The following is a 21,832-nucleotide window of genomic DNA, read 5'->3' as shown; positions in this document are numbered from 1 at the left end:
AATTCCCACTGTGATCAGTGGGATTTACTTTAGAATAAACGTTGAAATAAATAACTGAAATCTTCCTGGTAAGTGGGCAAGAGGCAATTTTTCAAGTGGTGCTCCTCTTATACTCCTATTTAGCAGGGGGAGAGTAACTGACCCTCTTCACCCCACCCAGCACAGTGTCTTTTTTTAATGGCCATTTTCTGGTGTGCTTCTGCCTTCTGTGCTTCTGGTGATTGTGAGCCCTTTTGGGACAGGGAGAGATTTGGTGATTTGATTTTTTTTTTCTGTAAACCACTTTGTGGACTTTGTGGCAGTGGTATATACATATTCTTAATGATAATATCAATCAGGTTACAGTCCCAATCATTAAGCAAACTACAAATCTAATTGTACATTTTGAGGCGTGAAGGTTGATTTATGGCCCAGTCCTGAGCTCTGTCAGTGTGGGTGCTGAGCCTTAGCACTGGGTGCCATAAGTGTTGTACAGCATGTTTACAGAACCCAAGGACTAAGGATTTCTGGTGCTGGGCCCAGGATAGTCAGAAGGCGGATGCACCAGCCCTGGGGATAGGTGTGAGGTGGTGGTGCAGCCCCTGGGAGGATGGGGGTTGGAGCAGGGAGAGAAACTAGGGCAGGAGTGGGGTGGGACTGTCCTGAAGTCCATGTTGGACCGGAAGGCCTGACACAGAGTCTCTCAACTCTGTGTGGCAAAATAGCTGGTGCAGATCTGAAATGCCCCACTGCAAAGCTTGGGGCTTCCCCCAAAGAGACCTCCAGCTGCTTCCCAGTGCCCGCTGGATACAGCAGTAGCTGCTTTTGTGCCGCTGCTCCAGCAGGTGCCCAGAAGCTCAGGAATGGGATGTTAATGAAAGCAGATGTATTGGTTCTTTTCCCTCTGTAAGAGCAGGGCGGTCATTTTTCATACAAATAATTATGGGGGGGGGGAACTTTTGCTTTATGTAAAGTGTGAATAGCGCAAGGATTGGAGTAACAATCCTATGGCCCAATCCTATCCAACTTTCCAGTGCTGATTCAGTTGCAATGCAGCCCCAAAATAAGGGGAAAACATTTCCTTACTGTAAGGAGGCCTCTGTGACTGCCCCAGGATGCACTGTGCACCCTGTTGGCATGGCTGCATCAGTGCTGGAAACTTGAATAGGATTGGGCCCATCAGCACCTTAAAGACTAATAGATTTATTTCAGCATGAAATTAAAACCCTGGCACAAGGAAAGGTTTGCAAAACATGACAGTTGTATGCCCCAAAGAGAAAGGCAAAGCTGATTTTAAACCAGAAAGCAATCTATTGCACAGAAGAGCTTTTCCCTATCTCACTTTAATTTTACACTCACAACACCTGTCTAATCAGAAGTAGTGGGACTGAGAGTTCAAGCCTATGCCTGTCTACTCAGAAGTAACTGCCATTCTAATCAATGGAACTTAGTCCCAGGAAAGTGTAGTTAGGATTGTAGCCATAGAGCCCAATCCTACGCCTGTCTACTCAGAAGTAACTGCCATTCTAATCAATGGCACTTACTTCCAGGAAAGTGTAGTTAGGATTGTAGCCATAGAGACCAATCCTATGCCTGTCTACTCAGAAGTAAGTCCCACTCTAGTCAATGGAACTTACTCCCAGGAAAGTGTGGCTAGGATTGCAGCCTGAATCTTTGGTCAGCAGGTACAGAATGACAGCAACATTCTAAACGGGGAGAGGGGGCAGAAAAGGTGCATAATATGCGCATGCGTCACAAGTTTTTGTTTTTTTTTTAAACAGAACAAAACTGACAGCGGCGGTTTGGAAAACGAGAGTGATTGGCTGAAGCAGTAAGTCACGTGCCCCCAAAGGAGCGCGCCTGCGCTGTCGTCTGCGCGAGGAAGGGGACTGCGGTGTTTGACTTCCCTCCGCGGGTCCCCCTCCTGTTGCAACTCGACTGTCAGCCAGTCAGGCTTCTCCCGAAGGGGGCGTGGCTCGCCCGGGCTCCAGGGAGCAGGTAGCGCTCAGGGGATGGAAGTACCCGTAAAGGGCCGCCCGCGGGGGCAGCGGCTTCTCCAGGGGGTTCCTTCCACCAGCGCCTGTGCGCCTCCTGCCTGTGGTGAGTCGTGTGTCTTCCACCCTGAGTAGCCCCGGGCGCGGGCTGCAGTCCTCTCCACTCTTTCCTGAGAGTAAACCCCATTGTCTGTAATGGGACTTACTTCTGAGTAGATACGCATAGGACTGGGCTCTCACTGACTGTCCCTGTGGACTCCACTGTGAGAACACCTTCGTGTTTGTGACGGAGAGTTAGGACAGACTGCAGAAAAATGCCTCTTTATCCTCTGTGTAATTAGTCTGTGGAACTCCTTGCCAAGGGGTGTGGTGACCCGGGGTGTGGTTGGCCTGTGGAACTCCTTGCCCACTCCTGTGGGGTGTGGTTTTGGCATCTGACCTAGATGCCTTTAAAAGGGTACTAGACCAATTTCTGGAGGAAAAGTCCAACATGGGTTACAAACTCTGATGGATACGTGCAAGCTCCTGATTTTAGAAGTGGGCTACCTCGGAATGCAGATGCAAGGGATGGCACCAGGATGCAGGTCTCTTGTTCTTGGGTGCCCCTTGAAGCATCTAGTGGGCCACTGCGAGATACAGGAGGCTGGACTAGATGGGCCTTCAGCTTGATCCAGCAAGGCTCTTCTTATGAGACAAGATTTAAATTCTCCTTGCAATAATTCATTCACATGTCATCACTGGTTACTGCAGAGATAATTGCACCTTGTGAACTGTTCCACAGGTGGGGGGGGGGGTGCCTGCCAGTCCTTCCCACCCATAGCTCCTAGTGCATCCAGCTGGATGTGCAACATCTCTTATATTGCAAACATACTAAGGCTTTCATGGCTGAATGAGTTTAAACCATAATTTAAAATGTTGCTTGAGTGTTTAAGCCATGGATTAAAACACATTGTAGTGTCTAGTCCCAGTGTTTCACTTTCAGCTATGAAAAGCATCTTGCAGGGGTGCCAGCTAACAGATAAGAGGATACATATTCTTTGTAACCCCACTGAAGATGCTTTCCACAACTGAAAGTGAAACATTGGGACTAGATCCTACAATGTGTTTTAGGGCCCAATCCTATCCAACTTTCCAGCATTGATGCAGCTGCAGTACAGCCCCAAGATAAGGGAACAACTGTTCCCTTACCTTGAGGAGGCATCCATAAATTCCTCTCTTCTGCAGGATGCAACACGTGTCCTGTTCACACAGCTGCATCAGTGCTGGTAAATTGGTTAGGATTGGGCCCTTAATCCATGGTTTAAAGACTCAAACAACATTTTAAATTATGGTTTAATCTCTTATATTCTCCTCCCTTCTCCCCCATTGTTGTTATTTCTGTGTACATGGAGCTTTATATAGCACAACAATGATGTTCCCCTGTTCCAAGAGACTGGCAGACCCCATCTTAGTACATCTTAGTACTGTACATCTTAGTACAGTACAGTCTGACACATAAGCGATGGGTGTGACTTTTGGTAATCTGCCCAAAAGCAGCACTGTATAGTGATGCGATTGTGGAAAGTGCTTGAGGCATTGCTAGTAGTAATTCTCAAGTACTCTTGGGACTTGTGAGCCCTGCTGCTTCTTCTTATGTGTTTATAAACAGCCTCAGATTGCTAGGTGCTGTAGAAAACACGTACAATACATGTAATAACGCAAGTCTATTTGCAGGTTTTAAGGTTGAAAGAAACTCTCCCTAAGGACGATAATAAATACCTGGATGCTGTTTGTGAATAGGGGATTTGAGTTTGATGCTGTTATCCAAACAGCACTGTTATCTACACTGATAACACAGCACTGATATCTATCTGTTATCTATGGGCAAGTGTGTGATTAAATGTTGGAATTGCCTTCTTTCTCTGCCTAGGTGAAGGCATTACTTCAGTCTACTGATACAAGTTTAAAAATCAACGTTTTCTTGATTACTGAATAATAGTAATGTATTATTATTTCCTGTTTGTTTAACTTGTTTTTGTTTTAATTCAGAAAATGGTCAGGAGCTATATGAATGCCCTATGTGTCACCTTGTTTGTTCCAAATACCAAATTTTACAGGAGCATGTTGAGTTGCACTTGGAGGAATGCAGCTTTTTAGGTAAGGAGAACATTCTAAACTATGAAGTGTGCCTCTTCTGTAGTGATTACAAGTGTTAAAAGCTTTCAGGAGATTACACAAATGTATGCTTTTCTTGATTTCTCTAAAAAGATAAAAAGTAAACTAAAATAATATGACTAGACTGAGCTACAGGTCTGGACTTGTTTGGCTCAAATCTCATCTTCTTCCTGAACTTCAGGCAAGCCTCTGGAGCCTCAACCCCTTAGCTGTAATATGAGAATAATACTTTATGGGTTATTATAAGTATTGCATAACAATTTGTGTAAAGCTCCTTGAATGGTCAAAAGCATCATTTAACTAATTGGCATGTCATGAACTAAATGTTTTCCACTGTGAATGGAAAAATGCTTCAAAATTAACTTCATCTTGTATATCTATTTCAGGGGTGTCGAACATAAGGCCCACAGGCTAGATGCAGCCCCTGGAAGCAATTATCTGGCCCCTTTTATAATTGAGTTCTCCCAGCATGATAATTGGGCTCTCTCATATCCTGAAAGTATTAACAAGATTTGCACATTTTCTCTTCTGTCATTTGCAACTAATGAGTTTCTATGTGAGAATAAAATGACAGAGACAGATTGACTTCTATCAATCATCTGTGTAACGATGTCATTTCCTGCTTAATGATGCTACTTCTGGCCCTCAGCAGGCACTATGAATGCAAATTTTGGCCCTCTGTATGAAACAAGTTTGGCATCCCTGATCTATTTAGTAGAAGTTACCAGTACAAACACTGAAATCTTTGTAGCATCTTGTCTACTGCTTTTGCCATTGGAAACTCTCTCTAGGAGTAGAGAGCTTTCTGCTCATGGATGGGGTCCTTGCCCAAGGCAAAAATTCCTTCTGTTCATGGAGGAATGGTGCAGTGGCACATAATAGGTCATGCTGTATTATAGTTGTGGGTTTGATACTGAGGGCCAGGGATTGGTGAATCATCGTAGGCCCTAAATTATGGCCCCTGGCTCCAGAACATACCATCCTATTGATAGCTAGGAGGATAAACCAGTATTTCTACTTTAAATTACTAACAAATTATGGGCACAATCCTAACCAGCCTTCCAGCACTGAGGTAAGGGTAATGCAGCTCCGAGGTAAGAAAACAAACATTCCCTTACCTTGAGGAGGCCTCGGTGACTGCTAGCCAACTGCAGGATGCAGCACATACATTGTTACAGCTATGTCAGTACTGGAAAGTTGGTTAGGATCTGAGCCTGTCTCAGTTTAAATAAATCTCCCAGCCTAAACAACATGAAAATGATATAGATAAGTTTTTGAAAGTTTATATTTCTTGAAAAAAAAACAAAAACAACTGGGATTCACAGAAAGTACTAACTTTCTAAAATTTGGAAGATCAGTATAAAACACAGAATAGTACAAAACCAACTCTCCGAAGCTTTTAAACATTGATCATAGCTTTATTTTGCTTTTGTTTAATATGACATAACAATAGAAACCAACTTGAGTGATCTGGAATTGGCACAGCAACTTCAGCAGGAGGAAGACAGAAAAAGAAGAGAAATAACAGCAAGACAGGAAAGAGAAGAGTTTCAGAAGCTACAAGTGAGTTGTTAGTAATCTAATACCCAGAAACATCTTCCGCTTACTGCAATTTACTTTAATAGCAATTATAAAAAAATTCAGAAATAATGTTATTTTGTAGATGGGTAGAATGTTTGTGTGCTTCGTGGCATGGCAGGAGCTCTAATTGGAACTATGGCAGGGACAAGGGGTGGGCAGCCCAGTACTATCCCGGTGCCCACTGGAGCAGCTGCACCAAAGCGACTACCGCTGTTATCTAGTGGGTGCCAGGAAGTTGCTGTGAGTCTCCTCAGGGGAAGGAGGCTTTTGTCTCCTTCCCTCAAGGGAAGCCCCAGCAATGGGTCTCTTCACATCTGTGCTAGCTATTTTGATGGTGCAGCCTTATGGTTTGACACAAAGTTCAGCATCTGGTGGAGCAGGGCTCCACTGGTCCCACCTCCCTCCTGCCTCTCCTCCAGCCCTGCCCTCATTTTGTCCTCCCCCTGCCCTCCAGAGGTTGCACTGCCATCTGGCAGTTTCACTTACTCCCAGAGGCAGTGCATCCTCCTCCTGCCAGCCTGCTGCCTGACTAGTGCTGGCCAGCACTCCCTATTCTCCAGATGCGATAAACATGCTTTGCTGCTTGTTTTCGGCAACCAACACTGGTGCTAGGACTCAGCACCAGCACTGGAAGACTAAAGGATTGGGCCCTAAAGCTCCTGTTTTATGTTTTGGTAACAATCCAAATTAACACAGCCCTGCCTCTATTAAATGCACGCAACCTGATTAACATCAGTTGTAGTCTGGCCTTTCGAAAAGGCATTTCTTTTGTTTAAGAAAATATTTAAAAAGCTTTCTCACAGCTTCACTAAGCTAAATACAGAGAACGTTTTAGAAGTCGTGTAAGTTTATTTACGTTACCTCTTTGTAACCTATTTATTTTTTTTCCCATTTTTATATCACCCTTCCTTGAAGGAGCTCGGGGTGGTCTGCATAGATCCTCCCCTTTTTTCCTCACAACAATCCTGTGAGATAGGTGAGGATGAAAAATAGTGATTGGCCTATGAGGTGTATCATGTCATAAAAGGCAGGACCAGACATACTTTGTAACAATTGCTGTGCTTGCAGTTTGCTCAACACCATCCCTTTTGTTTTGTGATAGCTTGAATTCAGTGGGACTGAGACAGATATTCATAGGATTAGTCTGTGTTTTAAAAACACAGACTAATCGTATGAATATCTGTTGCTGTCTTCAGGAAAAGAAGTACTTTTGTCCCCGAAACACCTGGCAACAGTAGATGAGTTCAAAGGTATGTTGATGGTTTGAAGGCTTTTCACCCTTGGGGGCCATTTCTACAAGCAAAAGAAGGGTAGAAGTGAATGGAATATCTGTTTGTAGCTCAGTCAGACACAATTCTGCATTTGTTTATATGTACACAGACGCACACAACCCTAATATCACACATTCCCTAAAAATGTTGGTTTATTTTGATAATTTTATTTCAAAATACACATGTCACACTGAGGCAGTTTCCAGTAACTCTAACAAGAGACATGGCAGCGCTACCCAAAATTGTCCAGTCAGCCTCCTTCAAAATCTTGCTGAAACGAAAAAGCCTTTCTGCAGCAGTGTATCTTGTCCTGTAAGTAGCTCACTCTATACTTAGCCTGTGATTAACTTGGTTCCTTCTTTTTGTGTTTCCTGTTCTCTGCTGTGGATTTTTAAAATATGCTATCTATGTTCTAATGGTTGAAATGTTGTTTGAAATGTCTGTTGTGTTGATCAGAATGAAACAGCCATGCACAGGGTAACTGCATTCTTTGTGACTAATAGCTGTGACTGTTTAATTTTTAGTAGATAAAGTAGGAATTGAAATATGTACTTGCTGGTGTTAGCTTTGGTGTTCTTGTTGGCATCCTTCAGTCTCGGAAGACTATGGTGTCACGCTCTGAATGGTGGCTCTGGAACAGATTGTCCTCTCCAGTGCGCGAAGCCTGGGTAAAGTAGGTATGGAGGATAGGCTGTTACCCATGCAGCAAATCCCCTCTCCACGTCGCTGAAATGGTCCAATGGAAAGGCAGAGGCCAATACGGTTGGTTCTAGCGGCATCGCAGGAGTTGCCAGAACGTGACTGTGTTCAGCCATGAACTGCCTCAGGGACTCCGGCTCCGGATTTTGCCTCGAGGTTGACTCCTGAAGCCTCTTTCATAACTGGATGTAGCCACAAGGCAGTGGAGGTTTGGGATCAGAGTTTTCCTTCTCTCAGATGAGCTGCCTTCCCAGGCTGAGGAGTCCCATCTACCCAGTGGCTGTTTAGTCGCCTCTTACGACAAGTACAGCCAAACTGAGGGCCTATTCTTATCCCCCAGCCCCCAGGTCTTATCCCCCAGCCCCCAGCGACCAGCACCAAAACACCAGGTGCTTTGGTGTGTTCTACAGTATATTCATATTGGTCTTCAGAAGTGAATTTCTTTATAAGATGTATATGCTCAAATAAGATTTTTAACTTTGACAGAGACAATATGGCTTAGATGGTTCTGGAGGATATAAGCAGCAGTCACTGAAGAACATGGAAAAGGAAGTGGCTCGGGGAAGAATGCAGCCTTCTGAATATCATAAGAGAAAAGCTGACATGATGGAATCTTTGTCTTTTGGTATTGATGATGGAAAGACGCAGACTTCAGGTCAGTATTTAAAAAAATATTTGCTGCCTCATTTAGGTGACCAGAAATCATTACTCACCTAGACATTACTGTGTTCTGCAACATAAGCACCTATTGGAGGCTGCAGAGGGACTTTTCCTTAGTAGAAATCGATATTATATGGGATTTGAGATATGACCAAGGCATGATGATTCCTAAAATGCATATCAAGAATAATGCATCAGAGGTCTATGGAACTTAGTCATACCAGATCTGAGGATCCTTGACTATTGCTTACAATCAAGAGATCAATTTAGACCTACATCAGAGTTTCTGGTTTCCCATAGTGCTAGTTGCTATTCTGCTGGTTCTTAAGGTACTTGCGTTTTTCCCCTGCCAAACAAGAATTTTGTTTATGTAAATAATAATGGGAAACATGAAGTTCAGTTCCCTGGTGTATATGGCAGCTCACTATCTGTCTTGGGATTCAATACTTTCATAGGCCATCCTCAGGAATTTGACAGAGCCTGTCTCAGCACTGTCAGAGAGCATTTCTAATGCAGGTATTACTGCTTGCTTAGTTGCACAAAGCTGTGTGATGCTAGTTCTGAAGCCTTTTCAGCCCTTCACACTTAGTACTTTCTTCAGTTCACTGCTTTCTTGTGCACCATCTGTTGGTTTCAAGTAATGGGTCTTGTGGTGTCCACTGCATCGCTCTTGTTTGTGCAATGGATGGGAGAAACCCAAATATATTTGATTTATATTCCGCCTTTCTCCCTGAAGGGCACCCAAGGCGGCTAACAATCAGGTTAAAAATATAGAACAACAGATAAACATTAAAAATACAAAACAGTTAAAAACAATTAAAACAAAATAAAATACATGGATAAAATACATAGCATGCAGTAAAAAACAAATTTATAAAAACAGTCCTTATGGTGCCTCGAAGGCTTTCCTGAATAAAAAAGTCTTCAGGCCCTGCCGGAATGCTAATAATGAGGAAGCTGCTCTCAATTCAAAGGGGAGGGAATTCCATAGTGTAGGTGCCACCACCGAAAAGGCCCTGTTTCTGGCCGCCATTCCCTTCACCACTCTCAGTGACGGCACAACCAACATTTTGTTTGTATTTGTTAAATAAAATGTTTACATTTTTCATTATTTTAGTTTTCAGATTCAGAAAGCATATTTAAAATTCCTGATAATGTAAGCCTTTGATAGAAGCCCTGATTTACACTTTGATGGGTAAAATGTTTGCAGTCAAGCCAGTACAACAGCCTTCAATTTACTTGGAAGCTGTTCCAAGACTCCATTCTTTAATTTCAACAGTGCTATCTTCCAAGCGACTATGCTGTTTGAATTGGCTATGCTTAAAAAGCCCACTAAGTTCACAACAGAAAGCTTATTGTATATTTTAGCTCTAATGGGCAGTATTTCTTACAGTTTACAAGGCTTTTGCCTACTTCTCAAGGGCCACACAGTAAATCTCAGAGAGAGAGAGAGAGAGAGAGAGAGAGAGCCTCAAACTGTTGGCTATATCTCAGGAATGTACTTTCTTTTTTTAACTCATTTCTGCCCAACCCAAAGATGTACACATTTGATCCCAGTTGCGCATATGCAACTTGGGCAGAAATGGCTTAGGGCGCAATCCTAACCCCTTATGTCAGTGCTTTGTAGCACTGACATAAGGGCAATACAGCTCTGAGATAAGGGAACAAACGTTCCCTAACTTTGAGGAGGCCTCAGTGAGTGACATCCAACTGCAGGATGCAGCGTATGTCCCATTGGCACCACTATGCCAGTGCTGGAAAGCACTGACATAAGGGGTTAGGATTGCGCCCTTAATTACTCACTTGCTGGCTCCAAGCTCTTGAAGACTTCTGCAACATCTTACTGGCTAGGATTTTCTTTGGGACTGATGGTATTTTCTAGCCTAAAATATAATTTAATGCTACAAAGTAATGAATCAGAGCTTGAGCACTGTTTGCTGAGCAGTCTTTCCATCTGCATATCTGTAGTGATTTTTCAAATGCAAATCTTGGAGAAATATATGAATGAGATTGATTCAGAAATCCCACTGATTATCTTAAGCATTTATTACTATTTTAGATAAGAGATTCAGAATGTTGTTTTGCTTTGGCTGGAGTAGTACATACTTCACTTGCATCATCAGCACTTCATAGTCTTGATTTTACATAACTTTTCTTTCTTCTCCTGCTCTTATGTTTTTCATCAGGTATTACTGATGCACTCTTCCACTACTATCAAAATGAGTGTAAAGACATAAAGCGTGTATGGCTTTCTGCAGGAGTGGATCACTTCCATTGCTCTTTAGGAGACAAAGGATGGGGTTGTGGCTATAGGAACTTTCAGATGCTACTTTCTTCTCTCTTGAGAAACAGCACCTTTAAAGACTGCTTGAAAGGTATGTGCTTTGGTAGAGAATTGAGCTGCTATGCTTCATAGTTTGTAGATTAAATGTACTTTAACCCATGTAACCTGCCTTGGGTTAAGGATCCAAAGAGTGAATAAAGGACAATATCTGATACTTTTTTTTAAAAGGTTGAAAATGGTATTGGACATGAAGCTGATGAACAGAATGTATGGTGGTCATTGGATGATCTTGGAATGTGCATCTCAAGTGCTCATAGTACTTCACAAAGACTATTCAATTGGATATATGAAACTACCTTCTAGTAAGGTGGAATGGTAAACTGATGCCTGAACTAAACCCCTTCAGATAGTTAGGGGAAAATAGCAGGATGGGATGTATATAAGGAGAAAGCTAGGCTACAACATTGCTCCCTGAAATGTAGTTTGAATGTGCAAGGAATTGGTCTGTATGGAGAAGCATATTATTATATTAATAATATGCTTATCACAATTATAGCATATCACAATTATATTAATTGTGAATCCACCTGTAGGTTTACTATCTCTGTGAGAATGAAGTTGGGGTCAGATCATCCATCTAGCCCAGGGGTGCCCAAACCTCGGCCTGGGGGCCACTTGTGGCCTTCAGGGGCTCCCAATCTGGCCCATGGGAAGCCCCCAGTGAACCCCTGTCCCTCCAGACACTTGCTGAAGCCCATGGTGGCCCGACGCAACTGCTCTCAGTGTGAAGATGACTGTTTCACCTCTTGCATGAGCTGTGGGATGAGGGTTCCCTCCACTGCTTGCTGTTTCACATCTCTGATGCAGCTGCAGCAGCGAAGGAAAAGCCAGTCTTGGTTTTTGCAAGGACTCTTGTAGGCCTTGAGATACTGCAAGACCTTCATTCATACAAGTTACATTCATTCATACAAGTTACATACATTCATTCATGTATGTAAATTTATTCAAATTTGAAATGTAAATTAATTCAGCCCAACACAGTGTCAGAGAGATGATGTGGCCCTCCTGCCAAAAAGTTTGGACGACCCTGATCTAGCCTGATGTCTGACGGACAGGAACTTTCTAGTCTTGGCAATTTAATACTCTGCAGACCAGAATTATTCCTGCCTTACAGCTGGGAAGCAGAGGGAATAATGGGTTGTCTAATGCTTGCCAGTAGCATAGCCAACATTTGAACTAGGAATGTACTGGCTCACCCTCTAAGCTGTAGTACCACACAAGCTCTCCAGGTTATCTCAAACTTATTCTGCTGAATTGTAGCTAAAAGTTCATATACCGTCATGACACCTAGGACTTAGCTACACCCAGCACATCCTGCTCTGCAACACTTTTTGCAGTCATTGCCTGCTAGTGCTATTGCTGCAGGAGGATGAGTGTTCCAGCATCTGGAACATCTGCTTGCTTTTTGAGCAGAGCTTGAGAGACACAATTGTCATTGCACCTAAGACCGAGCTCACTGTGCAAAAGATCAGTATATTTTTGAGTTTATTTTGCCACTTTTATCCCCCCCCCCCAAAACTGTTTTTATTTTGGATTATGGGCCACTTGGGAACATGGTGGTTAACCCAGAGAAAAAATGTTCTAAGCCACTCTGAGCCTATAGGATGAAGTGGGAGCAAACCAAACAAATACCTTCTATAAACTCAACTGAAATTCAGCATTTCATACCTGCAGCTTAAATAGTGTCGTCTCTCACTCTTAGATCACTCATCAATTCCTTGTATTCCAAAAATTCAGTCATTGATTGAAGATGTCTGGAAAGATGGGTTTGATCCCCAAGGAGCTTCTCATTTCACCAGCAAATTACAGGGAACTAAGGCGTGGATAGGAGCATGTGAAATTTATTCACTTTTAACTTCTCTCAGGCTAAAGTAAGTATTACTCATTAAAGGGAAGTTGTTGACTTATGTGTGTGTTCCACAGATTGTTGGGATTTTCATCCTCTTTCACGTACGACCTTTTTCCAGTAGCTGTTTTTTATTAGCACCGCCAGAGACAGCAGCTGTGCAGGGGAGTGGCCATCTTGCCCTACAGTTATCCCTGCAGCAAGGGAGAGGATTCTTCAATTGCTGCTGCATCCTAATCAATCACCCTACACCAGTGGTATTCAAACTGTTGCAATGCTCCAACCTTAAGGGGCGGGGGCAGGGAGGAGGCAGCAACATGATCCCCAGGATCGCGTCGTTCAGGGGGCTGCAGGGACTGGGATGCACTCACCAGTCCCTGCAGCAACCTATCAGGGGTGCGGGGAGCCCTATACGAGCATCTGCAGGGCTCCCCAGGTTGTCAAAAGTGAAAGTGGAGCGATTGCACATCGCAATCACTCCACTTTCACTTTTAGAAGGCAGGGCTCCCTGCACCCCAGGACGGCTGCTGCAGGGTCTGGTGAGTGCATTCCAGTCCCTACAGCCCCCTGAGCAACGCGCTGCCTCCTGCCCCTCTCCTGCAAGGACTTACTGTGGTTTCCAAACTCCTGGAGAGTTTGAAAACCAAAGCTCTACACCCTCCTTCCCCAAAATCTCCCTTCTTGGAAGCTGCACAGCTACATCTTGCACCACTGCCCCAAACCTCTCCACTTCTTTACCCGCTTCTGTATTTCTTTACTCAGCATGTAATTAAACCGTGGAACTCCTTGCCACAGGATGTGGTGATGGCACCTGGCCTAGACACATTTAAAAAGGGATTTTGACAATTTTATGGGTGCCTTCGGTGCCTTTCGGGGAGAAAGGCAGAATACAAATCTAATAAATAAATAAATTATGAAAGAAAATTCCATCACAGGTTACAAGCCATGATGAGTATACCTCCTGGTTCTAGAGGCAGGCTGTATCTAAATGTCAGATGCAAAGGAGTGGTAACAGGATATAGGTATCTTGTTGTCTTGTGGCATATGCTGGGCCACTGTAAGATGCAGGAAGCTGGACTAGATGATCTTTGGCCTGATCCAGCAGGGCTCCTCTTATGTTTGAGTGGGGTCAAGCCATGCTAGGTGATGCTGTCTTGTCACAATAGCTTTCAACTGGTGTGCCACAAATGGTCTACAGGTGTACCATGGGAGTTTAGGAGAGGCTAATTTATTAGTAGGGCCTTTGGGAATGTGAGCTTCCTATTGGCAACACAGTGTGCCTTGTAAAAAAAAGAATGAAGTATCTTGATTATTTTAGCATCTTGTCAGTGTGCCATGAGATGAGAGAGGTTGAAAATCACTGAATGAGACGGTTGCATTAGATGTCACTGGTTGAGAAGCACTCTTCTAACTGATTATGTGTAGATGTGGAATTATTTTCAAAGGGATGAGAACACGAACACACTATATATATATATATATATATATATATATATATATATATAGAGAGAGAGAGAGAGAGAGAGAGAGAGAGAGAGAGAGAGAGAGAGAGAGAGAGAGAGAGAGAGAGTTCATTTGTCCATAATAGCTCAAATGCAGTGCATTTTTTTACTCCACACTAGAGGTAAAGAAATCATCTTAAAAAATAAAAGCACAAGGTCAGTTGGAAACACTGTGATAGCTTTCAGGAAATGTTGCCTAGAACAGTGGTTCCAAAACTTTTTAGCACCAGGACCCACTTTTTAAAACAACACTATTACAGGGGTGGCCAACCATTCAACTTTAGGCCTCCTGGACCTTTAACAGTTGTGTAGGGGAGAGAATTTCAGCAGGTGCAGCTTCTCATCTGTGAGATTACAAACTACACCTGCTGAAATTTCCTCTTCTATACAATTGTTAAAGGTCCAGGAGCCCTAACCCTTGCTCTATTGGGACCCAAAATGTTTCATTTTACTACCTGTTCAAGTCTGTTTTTATCTTTTTTTTACTATGGGGAGACTTCTGGAGTGTTTGAGTTCCCCATTCATTAAATAGAGACCATTCTGGCAGCCTTGCATCAGCAGCGGACCTGACACTTGGCAAATGGGGCAAATGCCCTGGGCGTTGAGTCTGCGCACCTCTAGGACTGCACAGGAAGTCTCACAGAGGCCCCTGACATGGTTGAAAACTACACTTCCGGTTTTCTTGAAGTGTAGTTTAAGACTATGGTGAAGCCTCAGAATATTTTCCCTGTTGGTCCTGGAGTTGTGTGAGGCTCCATTTTGCTGCAGTGAGTGGGGGAGTGGTGGCTTTGCGCATGGGGTGGGCGGTGGCATCTCGCACAGAGATGGCATCGCAAACTTGTGCCCTGGGTAAGTTCGCCACTGCCTTGTATTCCCCTCTACCTGCCATTGAAAGTGGACCAAGGCACAGTCACCTGCTCATGAGTAAATACGTATATGCTGCTCCATTTCTGTTTCCTTAGGACTCAATATATTTTCCTTATCAGCTATCAACTTCTCAGTTTCGCGACTCACAGTTTGGGAACCACTGGCCTAGAATTCTTCAAATTCCTTCCTTGTAATTCTTCACTCCCTTCCTTAAAAATGATCTTCTCACTCTTGAGTGTTGACAAATTATGCTTTGGGCCATAACAAAGGCCTTGCTACTTATTGCAGATGCTTATTTCATCTATTCCACATCAACGGAACCTAAGTACTATGTATTGCGGCCCTCTGGTGATAGGGGGAATTGTATTTGATAAAGGAATCCCTCTGTGCATACAAGTGAACAAATAATCTATTGATCTTAAAGATTGTTTATATTATACTATATATGTGGTATAAGTTGTACAAGTTACAGTGACTCATACTGTAGTTAAAAATATCAGATATCTTTTTTGATTATTTAAGTGAAGCCTCCAGATACTTATCTTTATAGGTGTCAGATTGTTGACTTTCATGAGCCAACTGGTCCATCAGGAACACACCCTCGCTTGTTTGAGTGGGTACTGAACTACTATGCTACAGACAAGGAAAATGGCACAAAGGTAGTGTGTACCTCCAAACCACCAATCTACCTTCAGCACCAAGGTCAGCACAGCTTCCCATGTTCTTGCTCTTCTATAAAACATTTCTAAATATAAAGCTACATTAGTAGTATGATTATCTTTGTTTCCAAGGCCCTGTTTGTTGTTGGTTTTTTTTTTAATCAAATGTACTTTATCCAGTGGGGTGGGGGAAAGGAATCTTGTTTTGATTAGAGACCCCAGACCCAACTGTAGACATCAGCTCTTGGAGACTTGTGGTGTTACAGGCTATGTCAGTGTGTCTTTTCTGACATTGTCCACCTGCAGCAAAGGTCATAAAAGAATAAAAACCATGCTGTGACAGGAGAGTAGTGGAAGTCTGAAGCCCATTGCATATAGACCCATTGAGACAGAAGTGGAAGTTCCATTTCATATGGGTAGCTGCTCTTGTGGTGATGGTCAGCTTCCAGCTTTTCTTATCTTCCTTTCCCAGTTGTTTGAGTTTTTCTTTTCTCAGTGCTTGCAAGCATTCTCTAAGTGTCTGAATGCTTGGTGAAGAGGGATTTCCTAACATTCTTACCATTTAAGTGTGTGTGTTTTACTTTTTAAATGTATTTAAGTTACTCCCCTTCTCTCCTATGTCATTAAAAAGTTAATTTGTAGTATGCGCTTTTAGTCTCTGCTGCAAAAGGTGGGCTAGTTGCATAAGTTATTAGGGGATGGTTGGTTCTACTTATGCAGCTGGAAAAATGTGATGCCATACTGTTAAGTTGAAAGTTCAGCTTTGTTCTTTTTACATCAGAATTTTATTCTTTGCCCAGATGTTCTTGTACTTCTTTTTCAATAAAACAGCAGTTTATTTCTAAAACAAAATATTTTAGCCTAGAAGGAATGTTCCTGAGAGGAGACATGATTGAGACATATAAAATATGTATGAAATGGATAGAGGGAAGCTCTTGTCCCTCTTGTACAATACCAGAGCCAGAAGACATCCACTGAAATTGCCTAACAGGAGAGTCAACATAGACAAAAGGAAATATTGCTTCATTCAGCATGTAACAAATCTCATTGCCATAGGACAGGGGTGCCCAAACCCCGGCCCTGGGGCCACGTGGCCCTCAAGGACTCCCAATCTGACCCTCAGGGAGCCCCCAGTCTCCAATGAGCCTCTGGCCCTCCGGAGACTTGCTGGAGCTCATGCTGGCCTGATGCAACTGCTCGCAGCTCTCAACTGTTCGACCTCTCTTGTGAGCTGTGGGATGAGGGCTCCCCCCACTGCTTGTTGTTTCATATCTGTGATGCAGCAGCAACAGCAAAGGAAAGGCTGGCCTTGCTTTGTGCAAGGCCTTTTATAGGCCTTGAGCTATTGCAAGACCTTCATTCATATAAGTTCCATCTCTAATATATTCATTTATTTAAATTTATTCAAATTTAAAATGTAAATTCTTTTTTCCCCCGGCCCCCGACACAGTGTCAGAGAGATGATGTGGCCCTCCTGCCAAAAAGTTTGGACAACCCTACCATAGGATGTTGTGATGTCACCTGACCTAGATGATTTTAAAAGGGAACTGGACAGATTGGAGGCAAACACCATTACAGGTTATATGTCATGATGATTACCCAGGCCTACAAAATTGAGGGTCAGAAAAGTTTTTCCCAAACTTTATGGTGGTTTGATATGAATTTGGGGTGCTGCTTCCAAAAATGGCATCCATTTTGCCCTATCACGTCTAGTCTTGGAGACACGGCATAGCCTCATTAGTGAATGGTTCAAGCAGCTTCCTGATGAGGAAGCCATGGTGTAGGCTTCCTCACAAGGAAGCTGCTTGAACCATTCACTAAAGAGGCTATGCCATGTCTCCAAAACTAGACGTGATAGGGCAAAACGGAAGCCATTTTTGGAATCATAAGAACAGCCCCACTGGATCAGGCCATAGGCCCATCTAGTCCAGCTTCCTGTATCTCACAGCGGCCCACCAAATGCCCCAGGGAGCACACCAGATAACAAGAGACCTCATCCTGGTGCCCTCCCTTGCATCTGGCATTCTGACATAACCCATTTCTAAAATCAGGAGGTTGCGCATACACATCATGGCTTGTACCCCCATAATGGATTTTTCCTCCAGAAACTTGTCCAATCCCCTTTTAAAGGCGTCTAGGCTAGATGCCATCACCACATCCTGTGGCAAGGAGTTCCACAGACCGACCACGCGCTGAGTAAAGAAATATTTTCTTTTGTCTGTCCTAACCCACCCAACACTCAATTTTAGTGGATGTCCCCTGGTTCTGGTATTATGTAAGAGTGTAAAGAGCATCTCCCTATCCACTCTGTTCATCCCCTGCATAATTTTGTATGTCTCAATCATGTCCCCCCTCAGGCGCCTCTTTTCTAGGCTGAAGAGGCCCAAACGCCGTAGCCTTTCCTCATAAGGAAGGTGCCCCAGCCCCGTAATCATCTTAGTTGCTCTCTTTTGCACCTTTTCCATTTCCACTATGTCTTTTTTGAGATGCTGCGACCAGAACTGGACACAATACTCCAGGTGTGGCCTTACCATCGATTTGTACAACGGCATTATAATACTAGCCGTTTTGTTCTCAATACCCTTCCTAATGATCCCAAGCATAGAAATGGCCTTCTTCACTGCCGCCGCACATTGGGTCGACACTTTCATCGACCTGTCCACCACCACCCCAAGATCTCTCTCCTGATCTGTCACAGACAGCTCAGAACCCATCAGCCTCTAAGTGAAGTTTTGATTTTTTGCCCCAATGTGCATGACTTTACACTTACTGGCATTGAAGCGCATCTGCCATTTTGCTGCCCATTCTGCCAGTCTGGAGAGATCCTTCTGGAGCTCCTCACAATCACTTCTGGTCTTTACCACTCAGAAAAGTTTGGTGTCATCTGCAAATTTAGCCACTTCACTGCTCAACCCTGTCTCCAGGTCATTTATGAAGAGGTTGAAAAGCACCGGTCCCAGGACAGATCCTTGGGGCACACCGCTTTTCACCTCTCTCCATTGTGCAAATTGCCCATTGACACCCACTCTCTGCTTCCTGGCCTCCAACCAGTTCTCAATCCACGAGAGGACCTCCAGATATACCAGCACTCCAAATATACCCAGGAATATACCCAATATACCCAGGAATTGGTGTAACATTTAAGGAAGCAAATTGTGTGTTGGCCTGTGTTATATGTAACTTCTGGATTTTAGAAATAACGTATCTCTGAATGCCAGATGCAACAGAGTGACAACAGAATACAGCAACTGTTACCCTGCACATGGCCGATCTCGGAAGCTAAGCAGGGTCAGGCCTGGTTAGTACTTGGATGGGAGACATCCTGGGATTACCAGGTGCTATAGGCTTATACCATAGTCTTTTGAGACTGAAGGTTGCCAACCATAGACATCCAGTGGGCTATTGTGAGATACAAGAAGCTGGACTAGATGTGTCCTTGGCATGGTCCAGGAGGGCTTATGGCCACACTTGCTTCATCTGCTATGTCATTGGTAACACAGGGAAATGTTAAAAATGTTCTGGGGAAGTTCATTCAGTGACAGTTGATTTGTGTGTGTGTTTTTTTATGATTGCCATTTTTGTTAGTATATTGTCTGAATGATAATGCTCATTCTGTATAGCAGCTTGGGATTTTGTGAAGGGGCTTATGTACCATAAAGCCCCAGAAATATACTTGCTTTGTCTAGCATAACTTTTGATGCATGATGTGTGTTTTAAAATCAGGTCATAGTCGTACTATTCTTGGAATAGAAGAAAAGAAAAACAGAACTTTGTGTCTACTAATATTTGATCCAGGCTGCCCCACACAAGAAATGCAAAAACTCTTAAAAGGCATTGATAGTAACAGTCTCAGATTGCTTCGAAGATTTGTGGGCAGTTTAAAACACAAACAGTATCAGATAGTAACTGTGGATGGTGTGCTGTCAGCAGAGGAAAAAGTTGTAAGTATCCAGAAAACTAATCCATATGATTATTTATGAAACAGCTCTGCACATGGGGGGGGGGGGTGGAGTGGAATGAATCAAAATGGTTATTTTTAGTGATGGGAGTTATTCTGGCCTTAGAGCCCAATCCTGAGCTCAGCACACCAGCTTACCACCAGTTCACACTGTCAAACATGCTGTAAAGGATGGTTGCAAGCCCTTAGTGCTGGCCCAGTGCTGGAGCTAGCCCAACACCAGGTGGCGCTAGTCTAGCGCTGGTGGGTAGCCAGTGCTCCGTTGTTTGGTGGTTACCCAGATGGCTGGCTGGTGGAGAGGTGAGTATGGGCGTTGGGGGAGGTGGGGAGAAGGCTTCTGTGGTGTGGGAGGACTGGGCTAGAGAGGAGTGGGACCGACAGAGCTCTGCTGGATTCAGAGCCCCATGTTGGACTTTGTGGTCCCACATGGAGTCTCTTGATTCTGCACCAGCCCAAGGGTTGCCAGAGAATTGAGTAGTCCCATTGCAGGGCTACTTTCCTTACTTGCGGGAAGGAGACAAATGTCTCCTGGAGAAGCTACCAGTAGCTGCCCAGTGCACTTAGGATACTGCTGCAGCCGTTTTGGTGCTGTGGCTGTCCCAGCACTCTGGGCATCTTAGGATTGGGCTGCCCGTCTTTTATTTTCAATTGGGACAAATTCTGTACCCTAGGCAAGCTTAGAAGTTAACAAGATGAGATTACATCAGCTACATAACTAGAATCATTCTTTTTCTCTTATCATTTTCGCAGTGTGTAGTCAAAATTGTATCCTACCATGTTTAGTCCAAATAATATCTTGCCGAATTAAATCACAGTATGATGGATCCTAAGGACAAGGAAGTTCTTGGTGGGGGGGGGGGGAAGGTTAGAAGTCTTAGGATCCAGCTTTCTTCAGTTCACTGGGATGCACCAGAAATGCACATGCATAATTCTTTAAAGCAAACTGACCCCCGGCACACCATCCTTTTGGCATGGTAAAAAATTTTGAGGGAAGAGGTAGAGAGCTACATACAATCCAGCCCTAATCTCTTCCATCCCATATAGATGATTGTGGAGATCAGTTTTGTTAAAGGGCTATGCATGTGTACAGACTGACCACTTGAAACCCAAATTAGAATTGCAGATGCAGCACCAGTTTATGTACAGAATTTCCTGAACAGAAATATTCAGCTCTAGATTTGCATATGGGACCCTAAATGGATCAGGACATTTTTCTGTGAGAGATTTCACGCTTCCATGGGAATTTTCTGACATATTACCTATAGCCTATTTGGAACCCAATCCTATCCAACTTTCCTTTTGATTCATTTTGTTCTAATTACAAAATACTGTACTTGAGGCTTAAAAAAAATCCTATACAACTTTCCAGCACCAATGCAACCACAGTAGAGCCCAGAGGTAAGGGAACATATGTTCCCTTACCTTGAGGAGGCTTCTATTACTGTCGTCCCACTGCTGGATGCAATGTGTGACCCATTGGCATAGCTGCATTGATGCTAGAAAGCTGGATAGGATTGGGCCCTTGTTTGCCTCACTGCAAAACTTGATGTTGTGGCATAAGGAGACTTCTGTTTAGATACACTTCTTTTGTTGAACATCTTTAATCTCTTTTTTTGTCTGCTTTTTATAAGGCTCGTCGGCAATCTTCTCAAGTCTTTACAGCTCAGAGGATTCCTTGAATCACTCATTGCAGGAGTGATGTCTGGTGTATTGACAGTTTCCTAATCAATGTAGATAGTATCTTTTTATGTACTTTGAAATAAATGCGGATGAAAATGGAAAACCTCTCTGCGTACATGTTGATCTGTGAACTCTGGGGGCATAATCATTGGGTCCAAAGTTACCATTACAGCAGAGTATTAAATAATCTGATCCTATTTAGGTGTGACTATTGTGAGGTAAGAAAATTGATTTAAAGACCTGACTACAAAGGTTAAATGTAGTGTATGTGACTGATTTCAGTGGTTCATAGGACTTTATTGAAGAAAAGCAGGGAGAAGAACAAGGACTATAAAACTAGCATTCACTAAGTCATACCTAATCATTGAATATATTTTTCTTGCTCTTGAGGTGTATTCTGCAGCTGATTGCCTGTTTACAAGTATTTTTCCTTATAAAAGGGGCATGATGCTTTTTTGAACATATTAATTCAGGATCCAAGTTTTGTTCTTTAAATGTCTTATTTTCATTCATACATGCATATACATACTAAGCACATTGAAATTATAATTTCAATGTTCTTAGTATGGTTTTATCTGTGAGCCACCTTGAGTGCTTATTAGGATAGAAAGGTGGGATTTAAATTCTATGAATGAATG

The 21,832-nt window shown here is 43.2% G+C and overlaps 1 protein-coding gene across 1 annotated transcript; it reads left to right on the top strand.

Moving 5' to 3' along the window:
• Positions 1-1,857: 1,857 nt before the first annotated feature.
• Positions 1,858-21,278, top strand: ZUP1 (zinc finger containing ubiquitin peptidase 1). Its single transcript, XM_066611056.1, has 9 exons — positions 1,858-2,079; positions 4,002-4,109; positions 5,581-5,690; positions 8,165-8,333; positions 10,525-10,713; positions 12,385-12,553; positions 15,448-15,599; positions 19,280-19,497; positions 21,146-21,278. The coding sequence occupies exons 1-9, from the start codon at positions 1,992-1,994 to the stop codon at positions 21,191-21,193; spliced, it is 1,251 nt and encodes a 416-aa protein (XP_066467153.1). The 5' UTR covers positions 1,858-1,991; the 3' UTR covers positions 21,194-21,278.
• Positions 21,279-21,832: the final 554 nt, after the last annotated feature.

Source organism: Tiliqua scincoides, chromosome 1 (genome assembly GCF_035046505.1).
Source record: "Tiliqua scincoides isolate rTilSci1 chromosome 1, rTilSci1.hap2, whole genome shotgun sequence".
Lineage (NCBI taxonomy): Eukaryota > Metazoa > Chordata > Lepidosauria > Squamata > Scincidae > Tiliqua > Tiliqua scincoides.
This window is presented reverse-complemented; position numbering and strand designations above follow the sequence as displayed.

Coding starts and splice junctions, on each gene's coding strand:
- ZUP1 (XM_066611056.1), top strand. CDS start 1,992: ATGGAAGTACCCGTAAAGGGCCGCCCGCGGGGGCAGCGGCTTCTCCAG. Junction 5,691..8,164: donor AAGAGTTTCAGAAGCTACAA/GTGAGTTGTTAG, acceptor TAACTTTGACAG/AGACAATATGGCTTAGATGG. Junction 8,334..10,524: donor TGGAAAGACGCAGACTTCAG/GTCAGTATTTAA, acceptor GTTTTTCATCAG/GTATTACTGATGCACTCTTC.